The following is a 13,686-nucleotide window of genomic DNA, read 5'->3' as shown; positions in this document are numbered from 1 at the left end:
ATTATTAATTTTGCACAGGGCTCATGCTCTTCCTCGGATGTGAAAGCTCCCCCCGCGCAAAACACCAAGTGCAAAAAGAAGAAGAAAGAGGAGAAAACGCCCCCACCACCTGCAGCCAGCAACAAGAAACAACCTGACAAAGTAAGTGGTAACCAATAAATCATCTGTATCAACTTTCAGTAATTTCATGCCTTTAAGAATAGACTAAAGGCTTCCACAGACCAAACGCAGGTCAGAAGCAGTGCGGGTCAGTTGCAGCGCGGCTGAGGCACACTGAAAGCAGCGCAGTTTCAAAGCAGTTGCAACGCGGGCGGTTGTCAAAAATTTAAATATTCGAAAACCGCTTTCAACGCGCTGCTACCGCCCTGCGTCCAGTGTGTCATGCTAATATGGCCGCCATAGTAATACAACAGCGCGGGCCCGCGTTCGCGCCGCTTCTGTCCCGCACCCGCGCCGCCTCGTTTGTATTTCAGCAGATGCAGTGCGGCGCGGTTGGAGCGCGGGCCCGCGTTCAAATTTGGTGTGACATACTTCAAAGAGTTTCTTGTATTACAACTTGCGCCCGCATTCAAACTGCCTTGCGTTTGGTCTGCCCAAGGCTTTAATGCGCACAGTTGTAAATCCGTTGTGGCATATAAAACTAGCAAAAGAATGTGCCTGCCACTTTATTTATCAGAAATACATTACTGTATCTTTTGCAGCCGACAAAACCCAAACTAGAGACAAAGCCAGAGAAGGAGAGCACCCCAAAGGCGGATAAGAAAGAGAAGGAGAATGTCGCGCCTGCATCCCCTCCCCCCACGCCCGCGCGGGCCCCCGCCGCGCCGCCTCGGCAAGAGAAGAGAGACAAGTATGTACTAAAGCCCGGTCTCTGAGCACGTAGAATTTTGTCCAATGACCCCAAGTACCCATCCTTATCGCTCGCGCGTAATTATGTTGCTGTTGCGCTCGCACACTGCGGGCGCCCGTCGCACAGTGGCGACAGCAATATAATTACGCGCGAGCGATAAGGATGGGTAGCTTGGGATCAATGGACAAAATTCTACGTGCTCAGCGACCAGACTATAGATATAAGCTTTGCTATAACAGTAACCTCGTGCTTTGTTTTAGTTGAACAGTCGCGTAGAGATGGCCCCAATGAAATTCCTCAGTAAAATAGTCTGCTAGTCGTGTCGACCTTTAGAAAGGGCAAAATACACTGCACTTATATTTGTAAAGTTCATTGTGAATGCACTTAGAACTTAGAAGTGTTAGTTTAATTAAATTTTATGTTAAAGCAGTCATCTTAGTAGATCTTCAGACAGAATATTGACTACTCTCTCTAGACTTAGATATTTTCCCAAAAGGAATTCCCTCAGGAATTTTGGTTTGATATCTTTCTAAAGGTCGATACTTTTCTTGACCTCTGGGTGTGGTTTCTTTGTTTTATAATTGATGAATTTATCTTATTTTGTTTTAAAAGTACTGAGGAATTAGCTTGATAGTAATTTTCTGCTTTCAAATGACATGTAGTTAATTTGCATTTAAAACTATAGTTATGTTGGGCTCCTAATAGTTAATCGTTGTTAATATGATTTTTGTGCATGCTTGTTTTAGTGTGGATAATGCTTAACTTCTTATCTATAGTGTTAAGTATAAGGTTATGGTGCTGAAAAAGGGGGTATAGGAATAAAATATTTGTTCTTACAGAAAACCTGAAGAGGATAGCCCTAAGAGCATTACAGTACAAAATGTAAATAAATACGGGAATAACTCTAGAAAGAGTCAAGTGTTCGAATCCACTAGGCACAATGTGGACAAGGACGAGTTTGACACGACAGAAAAAGTTAAAAAGTCACACAAGTATCAGTAAGTTGAGATTGTATTTGTCGACATCACGAAATATCATTAGTAACGGGACATAAGGAACATGATCAGTGTCAAGTTTGTTCGTCCTCACGGTGTGTACAGTACATTCGGCAGCATATCAGACTGTAATATTGTTCCAAAAAGCATCTCTTACAACGAAATAAAATAAGATTTTTCAGTATTTAGCTTGATATGCTGTTGTCTGTATGATACTCGTGTCGCTATGTCGTATACCAGGATTGCATGCCGTAAATAAATTATCAGTAGCATAATTGCACCCATCCACTGCTTATTCTGCATCATGTTTGGGTTAATAGATTGGTATTTATTGTGGTGGTGTTTAGCAAAAATATGTAACTCGTCATCATTATGCAAATTATGTTAACAATCTTGGAACAGGTTATTAATAACAAATTTTTGCATACCTAACTAAATTAAAACAGCCTATTAGGCGTAGTACTTAGTACAAAGTTACAGGTCGACAAGTTTAGCTCCACAACGATCTATGTAGTTGTCCCGCCAATGTATCAACAACTTATAGTTACTAGGATCACCAGCGCAACAGTCTCATGATTAGGAATTTGAGTTACGCTGCTTAATCTCGCAGCTGTAAAGCCTTGATCACACCTACTGAGTGGACGGGCGAGACAGGTAAAATGATACTAGGCCGAGAGAGTTTAGTGATTCGTCGAGTAAGTATCTGTCTCGCCAAAAAACTCGGCCGAGCGCACTCGCCGTAATGTTCATACACACCGAGTACTCGGCCGAGCGAGAGCACTGTCTCGCCCGTTTGCTCGGTACGTGTGATCAAGGCATAAGTGTAAAGTAAATGATTACATTCAGAATAGGGCTTATTCCACTATTCCCCATTGACACTCCCCGTCAGTTCTTGAGTGGCGACCACGAGCTGGAAGACGTAGCGTGGGCAGGCCTCCCACTAGGTGGACCGACGATCTGGTGAAGGTCGCGGGAGGTACCTGGATGCAAGCGGCGCAGGACCGGTCTTTGTGGAAATTCTTGGGGGAGGCCTTTGTCCAGCAGTGGACGTCTTTCGGCTGAAACGAACGAACGAACTCCCCGTCAACAGGGATTAGTGAACTTTTTGTTCACTATTCCCCGTTAACGCCAATTGGAGCTTATAATGTTAAAAATAAAATCCTATAATAACGGGGAATAGTGAACAAAAAGTTCACTAATCCCCGTTGATGGGGATTGTCAACGGGGAATAGTGGAATAAGCCCAGAATAGTCACGTCCATGTTCCCGGTGATAAGTTTAGCAGTCGCTATGTATGACACGAGTGTAACAATGTGGCTTGGTGCGCAGACTGGAGGCAGAGGGCAAGAGCACGTCGCCCAAGGGCGGCTGCGTGGGCGGGCGGCGCGAGGACGGCTGGAAGGAGGTCGTGCGCAAGTCCAGCGTGCAGACGCTCTCCACCGTTGAGCCGGGGTGAGTCATAAGCAACTATTTTAAAATATAAGTGACACATTTTCCAGAGGATTAGATTTTATGTAATAACTTTGGGGTCACGAAATACAAGCAGAGAAATATAATAAAATGTTGGAAAATCACATGATGTTCAAATGAATGCTCGTGTTAAAATCTGTCAAACTCCATGCAAAAGGCACCGGTTATTGTTACGGTTAAAATTAGGTGGTGCAACTCAGCCTAATAGTTCATCGCTTGACGAGGTTCTTTGAACCTCGAATCGGCAGTACGACACCGTCAGGTTATTCTCGCCTGTCTCGCAAATTATTATAAAACTGACTTGATACGTTTTCCACGTGACCTGATTCTCGAATCAACAGTGCAACACCGACACCGGTGGCATATTGTCTCCTCAAACTGACTTAATGATACATTTCACAGCTGCAAGAAAGTGTCAGTGGCGTCGCACGCCATCTCGCGGGTGATCGGGCGCGCGGGCAGCAACATCAACGCCATCCGCGCCGCCACCGGCGCGCACATCGAGGTCGACAAGCAGAGCAAGGGCCAGGGCGAGCGCATCATCACCATCAAGTGAGTGCTCGAGATGATGTCGCACGATAGTGTCGTGGCGTCGCACGCCGTCTCGCGGGTGATCGGGCGCGCGGGCAGCAACATCAACGCCATCCGCGCCGCCACCGGCGCGCACATCGAGGTCGACAAGCAGAGCAAGGGCCAGGGCGAGCGCATCATCACCATCAAGTGAGTGCTCGAGATGATGTCGCACGATAGTGTCGTGGCGTCGCACGCCGTCTCGCGGGTGATCGGGCGCGCGGGCAGCAACATCAACGCCATCCGCGCCGCCACCGGCGCGCACATCGAGGTCGACAAGCAGAGCAAGGGCCAGGGCGAGCGCATCATCACCATCAAGTGAGTGCTCGAGATGATGTCGCACGATAGTGTCGTGGCGTCGCACGCCGTCTCGCGGGTGATCGGGCGCGCGGGCAGCAACATCAACGCCATCCGCGCCGCCACCGGCGCGCACATCGAGGTCGACAAGCAGAGCAAGGGCCAGGGCGAGCGCATCATCACCATCAAGTGAGTGCTCGAGATGATGTCGCACGATAGTGTCGTGGCGTCGCACGCCGTCTCGCGGGTGATCGGGCGCGCGGGCAGCAACATCAACGCCATCCGCGCCGCCACCGGCGCGCACATCGAGGTCGACAAGCAGAGCAAGGGCCAGGGCGAGCGCATCATCACCATCAAGTGAGTGCTCGAGATGATGTCGCACGATAGTGTCGTGGCGTCGCACGCCGTCTCGCGGGTGATCGGGCGCGCGGGCAGCAACATTAACGCCATCCGCGCCGCCACCGGCGCGCACATCGAGGTCGACAAGCAGAGCAAGGGCCAGGGCGAGCGCATCATCACCATCAAGTGAGTGCTCGAGATGATGTCGCACGATAGTGTCGTGGCGTCGCACGCCGTCTCGCGGGTGATCGGGCGCGCGGGCAGCAACATCAACGCCATCCGCGCCGCCACCGGCGCGCACATCGAGGTCGACAAGCAGAGCAAGGGCCAGGGCGAGCGCATCATCACCATCAAGTGAGTGCTCGAGATGATGTCGCACGATAGTGTCGTGGCGTCGCACGCCGTCTCGCGGGTGATCGGGCGCGCGGGCAGCAACATCAACGCCATCCGCGCCGCCACCGGCGCGCACATCGAGGTCGACAAGCAGAGCAAGGGCCAGGGCGAGCGCATCATCACCATCAAGTGAGTGCTCGAGATGATGTCGCACGATTTTACATATTGTTTGCAACATGATTATTTCCCAGTACTAAGTTTGTAACAGGACAGTGTTAAAACAGCGCGCACGCGCAGATGATTTATCACCGTAAGATGTTCATTTTTCGAGACATTTGCTTTTTGTTTGATAGTGAGAAGCCACACGGCATCGTCTTGCTCAATCGGAAGTGCGGTGTGCCTACGGTGCGGTGCCGGAGCTCACCGTCTGGCATATCATTGATTTTTCCGCAGCGACATCGGCGCCGCGCCGCGACCGTACCGCACCGTGTGGCTTCTCCCTCAGTCGTTTTTGAAATCACTTTGCATGACTTCTTGCATTGCGATCTAACAAATAACGGCGACTGAAGATTGAGATTGGGAGGAGACCCCAAACAATAACAAAAAGATAAATCACCAAGTTGGCTGGGCTGATGATTCTAAAGTCAAGACTAACATAATATTATATTCCCAGGGGCTCAGCGGAGGCCACGAAGCAAGCGGGCTCGCTGATCGCGGCCATGATCCGCGATCCCGAGGCGGACATCGCGGCGCTGCTGCCGCCCAAGCCCGCCAAGCAGCCGCCGCCGCAGCCGCAGCCGCCGCAGCCCAAGCCGCCCAAGCAGCCGCCGCCCAAGGTACCACACTATAACATCATTTAAATCCATACTATCCTTATCTAATCCATAAAATCTTATCTAAATTCGATTTCTTATGATATTTAAATCGTAACAATGTTAAGTTATTTTCTGGTCTTCCTAATACAAATAAATAAACTTTCGTAGTATTATGAATGAGATTGTAACTCTTGTCTACTAGGGCCCAGAACAGCCGGTGAAACGCAACTGCAACTTTCTGATGATTCTTATGAATGAAACTGAAACTGAAAGTTTCAAACTGGTCGCGTCATGTGTGGTCTCTCAATGGACGCTATGGCAGAAACTTAGATGCAACTCAAAAGTAACTAGCAGTTGCAGTTGCGTTTCACCGTCTGTTCTGGGCCTTATTGTTAGGTTTGGACCATCAAACCAATTTAAACGAAATTTGGTATAGAGAAAGTTCAAGATCCAGGGAAAAGCAGTGTTTGAAAGACATGTATGTGCCCGATGAAGTCTTTCTATGGCAAACCGAGATTCACGGGCGGAAGCCGCAAGTATGAGCTATGTTCTGTAAACCAACCTTTTTAGGATGAACATTACCTTCCACTTTGGTTTACAGGTGTAAGATGCACTATACTCGGCGCAAAACTCGTGGCAGGTGGTGTATTAAAATTTATCAAGTTTTCTCTCGCACTCACACTGGTTAAAGTTGACGTCAATAAGAGGCAAGCATAGCGCTATTTATGATACGTAATAATTAATACAGTATCGGCGAGTGTGCATCTCTGTTTCAAAAATTACTTATGGCCACGCCGCGTCTTTCCGTTCTATACATGGCCAGAACGCACCCATAGGAAACTGCTCGTGTATATTTCGGAGTGCCTGTTTGTAAATCTGTGACTCCAAACTATACACGAATTTTGCGTACTGATCGTGTATAGTTTGGAGGAGCTTAGTAAAAAAAGTCATCTCCAAACTATACTCGATTAGTTTCTACTACACCACTTACACTTGACTAGAGTGTGTTTAGTTGATATTGATTTAGTAAAATTCAGTAAAATATGGAACTATATTTAAAATTACATTTATTTGATATTATTACATAAAATATTATTATTTTACTGAATCTATAATAAATCTAGATTTTTAAAACTATTGTAAGTGGTTTTTGAAATTAAATTGATTAGGTAGATTTCAAATTAAATAACAATTTAATTAATATGAGAGAGAGTGAGAGAAGAAAGTTCAACGCGCATTAAATACAATATTATGCGAGACTTTAAATGCTAGGTTTGTATTGTCGGCCGTTTGGTGTAGTGGTTCGAAGTGGTAGCGGGTTCGATTCCCGCACAGTACAAACATTTGTGTGCATGAACATATTTGTTTGTATTGGACTGGGTGTTTTCTATGTATAATAAGTATGTATTTACAAAAAAAAAGTATTTAATTATGTTTATATCCGTTGTCTAGTACCCATAGTACAAGCTTTGCTTAGTTTGGGACTAGAAGCGCAGTGTAAAATGTCTAAGGATATTTATTTATTTTATTTATTAACTTTTATCTCAAGAACAAAATCATTTTGACATATTTCCATACCTACAATTGGTGAAATATCAGCCCCAAAACAAATATCTTTTCTATGGCAGAATAAGAAACACCAAAAAATCCTTTATCAAAATAATGACACGTGTCGTAAGATGATTCAATGTTTAAAGTAGACACGCAGATATGAATCAATCTATCTATATAAATAAAAATGAATTGATGTTCGTTAGTCTGATTAAAACTCGAGAACGGCTGGGCCGATTGAGCTGATTTTGGTTTTAAAATGTTTGTCGTAGTCCAGGGTAGGTCTAAACGGTGAGCAAATACGCGCGCGATATTGTTTTTCTGTAACAGACAAAATTCCACGCGAGCGAAGCCGCGGGCGGAAAGCTAGTATGTAATAGAAAGAGAGGTCAATAAGTCAAAATGACTAGCATGCAACTACTCGCGTATAAATTGTAATCACGCACTCATTACAATACATACATGATTAGTCCGTATGCGTACTGGCGAAGTATATTTTGGAGGAAGATAATTGACCTAAGTCACTACAAAGTATACGCGAGCAGTACGCAGCGTATGCGTACTGGTCGTGTATAGTTTGGAGGAGCTTAGTAAAAAAAGTCATATCCAAACTATACTCGATTAGTTTCACACCCTTGCGTTCTGGCTATGTATAGAATGGAAAGACGCGGCCCCGCCTGTCACGAATCTTTGCGTCGATTATAAAAACATTCCGTAGTCTCGCTTTCAAAGAAGCGATCTTTTTCTTTGCTTATTCGAGTTGCTCAACGTCCTTTTTCAAGCACACACGGCCACACTGTTAACTATCCATTTCCGTTTTTGCTCTCGCTTTCATCAAATGGCGATTCTTGGCGATAGAACGAGTAACATGACAGGCAATGGATAGTTAACACTGTTGACGATGGTATAATGAGTACGAGGCCATGTTATGAGCTTGTTGATTGATTCTCCAGCAGGGCAGCAGCGTGAGCGCGAGCGCTAGTAGCCGCAGCACGCCGACGGCGCGCGCGCCCGCCGCCACCAAGCAGCACGCCACCACCGCGCGCCCGCCGCAGCTGCGTTTGCACGGTCAGTAACTAATAACGATTAAGGCTTCCACAGACCAAACACGGGTCAGAAGCAGTGCGGGTCAGTTGCAGCGCGGCTGAGGCACACTTAAAGCAGCGAAGTTTCAAAGCAGTTGTCAAAAATTTAAATATTCGAAAACCGCTTTCAACGCGCTGCTACCGCCCTGCGTCCGGTGTCTCAATATGGCCGCCATAGTAATACAACAGCGCAGGCCCGCGTTCGCGCCGCTTCTATCCCGCGCCCGCGCCGCCTCGTTTGTATTTCGGCAGTTGCAGTGCGGCGCGGTTGGAGCGCGGACCTGCGTTCAAATTTGGTGTGACATACTTCAAAGAGTTTCTTGTATTACAACTTGCGCGGGCCCGCATTCAAACTGCGCTGCTACTGCCCCGTGTTTGGTCTGCCCAAGGCTTTAATGTGACGTGTTATTCATAAGTTGGGCCCATACAGCGCGAGATAGCCGTCGAAGGCGTCTTGGTCGATTCTAGTTCACAAGGCACCGTCCCACTAAGCGGGAAAGGATTGAACACCCCAGGTTTTTAGTAGAGCTCTGGCGGTAGATGAGGATGGATAGCATTTTTCCTGGGTTCAAAAATGTACACGCAGGTGGCCTTGTGTCGGGATGTGTGAGGTTTGATTTGATTTGACGATCTATAAACATTTACATGTCAATTGATTGTCCTGTTGTATGTCTAATCTTGGCCACTGCCTTCCTGTATGAGTCACTTGGAATATAACCAGAGTAAATACAAATGAGTAGGTCATCTACATAGAAACGCCCGAGCGCGGTTTGTATGTGAGCGCGCCAATACGTATGCGGCGCGCACGCACACACTGACAAAATTTAGCGTGGATTAGCGGTGAGGTGCGCTGAATTTTGTCAGTGTGTGCGTGCGCGCCGCATACGTATTGGCGCGCGCTCTCATAATTATATAATTTATGATTTGATGTTAATTATTATCTTGTCTTGTCTTGATCAGGAGGATCTTCTCCACCCCTTTCTGTAAGTTACGTACTACAACTTAATTTTCATCCAACAGTGGCAGTAGGCGAGAAGCGCGCGTCGTCATCCGGCGCTAGCGGCAACGTACCAGCGCCAGCCGCTAAGCCCACGCTATCCTACACCGGAGCCATCGTAGGCGCGCGCTCCCACACCTTCGCTGCTAAACTTACGGCCACCGCGCCAGCCGCGTCCGCGCCCGTAGCGCCGCCTACACCCGCGCCCGCGCCACAGCCCGCTGAGAAACGACCCACGCTGCAGGTACGTGAATAAGGCACAAAATTGTCTAGCAAATAATGTTTATTGGTTCCGACGCTATCCTACACGGGAGCCATCGTGGGCGCACGCTCCCACATCTTCGCGGCCAAGCTTACTGCCACCGCGCACCGCGCCCGTAGCGCCGCCTACACCCGCGCCTGTTCCCGCACCGCAGCCCGCTGAGAAACGACCCACGCTGCAGGTATGTTGAATATTAACGTTAAAATAAGGTTTAAAATACGCTAGCAAGTATAGACACGGGTGCGATCGTGAACGCGCGCTCCCACACCTTCGCTGCTAAACTCACGGCCACTGCGCCAGCCGCGTCCGCGCCCGTAGCGCCGCCCGCGCTTACACCCGCGCCGCAGCCCGCTGAGAAACGACCCACGCTGCAGGTATGTTGACTATTGGTATAAGAATAAGGCTCAAAATACACTGGCGTGATCGTAGGCGCACGCTACACCTTCGCTGCTAAACTCACGGCCACCGCGCCAGCCGCGTCCGCGCCCGTAGCGCCTCCTACACCCGCGCCCGCGCCGCAGCCCGCTGAGAAACGACCCACGCTTCAGGTATGTAAACCAGACAAGGCACAAAATTGGCTAGCAAAAGTTCCCACGTAGATGCAAACAACGGGTGATGTAGGTTAGCTATTCGCTGGGTGCGAAGTACTAGGTGGGGGTAACATAATCTTTTTCTTTTTGTTTTACTGTAAAACTACAACTATAAATAAAGTAAACAAACCCTGACACAATCAAAATTAAACACACTTTTTGGACTTACCTCATTTGATTTGAATGACCAAAATGATTTCAAAACCTTTTTTCCACCCAAATCGTGGTATCACAACAATTTATTAGTCGAAAATATTTGTTATTTTTTCATTTCGATATTTTTTCACAAATATACGACCTAAATGTCAATGTGACAGAGCCCACAAAGTTGTGGACGCTAGTTGGCGCTGTAATCGTGCACAGAGCCAATAGCTGCCGCAACCCTAGTGGATACATGCTACTCCAATAGCTTCATTCTGGTGCTGAACGTAGGTTCATATTATCCATAATGCGATCTTTGTATCGAGTTTACGTATATTGTAGCACCAGTTTTTTTTATTTCCAATACTAAATAAGTGAGTGATCGTCACTCGACAATCGGATCTACAGCTAGTCAGCATACTGCCACTTTGATTTGCTTCAATGAGGGTTTTCGCGAGGGATTTTGACATATCTGTCAATGTCATGTCAAAAATAACCAATCATGCAGCATTTGGACCTCGCGTCTACGTATTGCCATCTGGCGGATTTTTCAATCGCGAAAACCCTCATTTCGATTACTTTATATTCGCTGTTCCGTTCGCGTTATAGACACCTGTTATGACTTGAAAAAATTTTTTCAAGAACTCGATCATCCCGATTTGTCATGTAAATTTAATTAAAAAAAAAACTAAAATAAGAGCTCGTCTAATTCGTCAATGTCGTACAGCTCAGCAGCCCAGCCAGCAGCACGAGCGCGTGTGGCGGCGTGTCCCCGCTGAAGGCGCGCGAGTCGCCGCCGCCGCGCGCCGACGACGCCGAGCCGCCCGCGCCCGCCACGCCCGCCGCCGCCGAGCGGCCGCCGCAGGTAACCCTACAGCAGGGTTTCCCAAATTTTTTTTGCCAAGAAACCCTAATCTACTATACAGGGTGTTAGGTAAATGGGTATATGAGCCGACACTAACCCATGTTAACATATGCATATAAATGGTATGGTGAAGTCAGAAAATTGATATCATAATTTTAATTATTTTAAATTTTCATACAAAATTAATTTTATAAAATCCGATTTGTATGAAAATTAAAATAATTAAAATGAAGATATCAATTTTCTGACTTCACCATACTATTTATATGCCCATACTAACATGGGCTAGTGTCGGCTCATATACCCATTTACCTAACACCCTGTATAAAAATAAGTCTGGTTTTCCTCCCTGACGCTATAACTCCAGAACGCACGAACCGATTTCCAAGGTTTTGCATTCGTTGGAAAGGTCTCGGGCTCCGTGAGGTTTATAGCAAAGAAATGTAGACCACGAGCGCAAAGCCGCGGGCGGAAAGCTAGTTGATAATACTTTTCCTATCGGAACCCCCGTACTGGAGTAGTACCCGCACGCCCTGCCCCTCCCTTGTGCGTAAACAAGTCGGTGCGAGCGAACAACGTGGGTCACGAAACGTGGGATAATATTTTTTACGGAACCCTTGCGGCCTTTCCACGGAACCCCAGGGTTCCGCGGACTACCATTCGGGAACCGCTGCCCTACAGAACATTAATATGACTAGGACTTTGCCTTGAGTTGCTTTTGTTCTACGAAGACAAAGACGTAGATACCTGTCAAAGAACGCCAGCAATAAAATCTGATTTTTACGTATAATATTTGGGCAATAATTAGAACTTTAGAAGTAGTTTCCCCAACAGCCAGACAGTTTTGACAGTTCCAACTCCTTGCCAGACAGTTTTTTTTTTTATAGCTGCCAAAGCCACGATGACCCTAACTTCATAATTCACCAAAATTATATCCTATATTGGGAGCATACGCTGACAAGCTTTCAGCTTTTATAAAATGACGTAGGTCTGGCGTTCACTAGCTCTTAGTCTATAGGACTTTGCCTTGAGTTGCTTTTATTCTACAAAGACATAAAGCCGTAGATACCCCTCATAAAGACACCCCTCACACATGCATGATGAAACTTTTGATTACCTTTACTTGTGCTACAAAGACTTAAGTTTATAGGTAGAATTAGAAGAGAAAGGTCAACCTGAACTTAGGCACAGAGGGAGTTGACAATGTCCAGAATTTAATGGAAATTGCTGCACCGACAAGAATAAAGCTCTTAGTATGAGTGAATGTATCTGTTCTACAAGGTGATCCATAAACAATGGATAACTCTAATAGACTTCATGATCTCACTGTTTACTTGATCAGTATACTGATGTTGTATTTTTTTATTTGTAGCTAAGCCCTGATAATTCAAGCTCATGGAGCGACAATCAAGAGAATACATCGAATCCCTCTACAGCGCTGCACATCAACACCACGCCCCAGGTCAGTATCAAAACTATAAAATTATTCTGAGCTATTCTACTGGCGAACCTGAAGTTGTAAAGTTAAGGAATCACCATGTTTTCATCACCAAGCTATAATGCTACCATGACAATGCAGAGCCGAAAGCTTGCAGTTCAATTAGCCATTTGCCTCGGCCAAATAGAGCCATGGGCCATGCTCTTTCACGACATTGGAGACATTAAAATTTTTTGACAAAAAAACTAACGAAAAAGAATTTACTTGACACTGGCTATATACCAGGGGAGTAACTGAATGCAGGGAGTGCAGGACTGGTGGTTGTGAAAGTCCTTATTTAGCCTTTGTCTAGCAATGTACGTCATTTAGCTGAAACGAACGAACTGGCTATTTGTGCAACTCCCACAAACCTTTGATAAATAAGGTACGATGCCCATTGAACGGCGCGCGTCGGAGCGCACTTACACGGCCGTAAAGAAAATAGTCACTTAATCAGTTGTAAGTAATTACGACTCTTAAGAACTGTCAATAAAATACTATTTTCTTTACGGCCGTGTAAGTGTGCTCCGACGCGCGCCGGTCAATGGGCATCGTACCTAATACCTACTGTTGTTGCAGGCATCGGGCAGCAGCGGCGGCGGCGCGCAGGAGTACTCGCTGTTCAAGGACCTGTCGGCGGCCGGGGGCGGCATGTGGGCCGCCGACCACAGCGTCGAGCCGCCGCCGCAGGTCAGTCGCAGCGCGCTGCATGTACGTCGTCTCACTTACTCTTTACTTATTGTCTAAGTACTTGCTAGTGCGATCGATACAAACTTTGAATTGTTTCTAAGGCGATCACACTGCACCGCACGTGCACCGGTACGCGGGGCGACAGATTTAATCATTGTATGCAAGTACCTCAGTTTGTATAGAAAACACGCGCGGCACTCCACACTGACAACGCGTCCGCGCGCGTGATTTTTTATATGAAAATCACGCGCTCCGCGGCGGAGCGCGGCGCAGTGTGATAACCGCCTTAGTTCTTGCTAGTGCGATCGTTATAAACTCTGAAGATGGTCGAAGGGACTCTAACTCCAAAGCTAAATAAAA

General features: G+C 46.8%; 1 protein-coding gene across 1 annotated transcript in view; it reads left to right on the top strand.

The window, feature by feature from the left end:
* The window catches only part of LOC135076647 (ankyrin repeat and KH domain-containing protein mask), a 46,367-nt gene that overhangs the window by 22,871 nt on the left and 9,810 nt on the right, over positions 1-13,686 (top strand). The window contains exons 22-37 of the mRNA XM_063971069.1: positions 19-141; positions 702-850; positions 1,690-1,848; positions 3,174-3,296; positions 3,717-3,869; positions 4,065-4,202; positions 4,233-4,370; positions 4,401-4,538; positions 4,569-4,706; positions 4,737-4,874; positions 4,905-5,042; positions 5,527-5,689; positions 8,173-8,287; positions 9,325-9,545; positions 12,532-12,621; positions 13,216-13,326. Of these exons, the coding sequence (XP_063827139.1) occupies positions 19-141; positions 702-850; positions 1,690-1,848; positions 3,174-3,296; positions 3,717-3,869; positions 4,065-4,202; positions 4,233-4,370; positions 4,401-4,538; positions 4,569-4,706; positions 4,737-4,874; positions 4,905-5,042; positions 5,527-5,689; positions 8,173-8,287; positions 9,325-9,545; positions 12,532-12,621; positions 13,216-13,326 (2,235 nt within the window). The remainder of the gene's footprint in view (positions 1-18; positions 142-701; positions 851-1,689; positions 1,849-3,173; positions 3,297-3,716; positions 3,870-4,064; positions 4,203-4,232; positions 4,371-4,400; positions 4,539-4,568; positions 4,707-4,736; positions 4,875-4,904; positions 5,043-5,526; positions 5,690-8,172; positions 8,288-9,324; positions 9,546-12,531; positions 12,622-13,215; positions 13,327-13,686) is intronic.

The sequence above is a fragment of the Ostrinia nubilalis genome, chromosome 12 (assembly GCF_963855985.1).
Source record: "Ostrinia nubilalis chromosome 12, ilOstNubi1.1, whole genome shotgun sequence".
Taxonomy (NCBI): Eukaryota; Metazoa; Arthropoda; class Insecta; order Lepidoptera; family Crambidae; genus Ostrinia; species Ostrinia nubilalis.
Note: the sequence above shows the minus strand (reverse complement) of the source record. Positions and strands in the feature narration are given on the sequence as shown.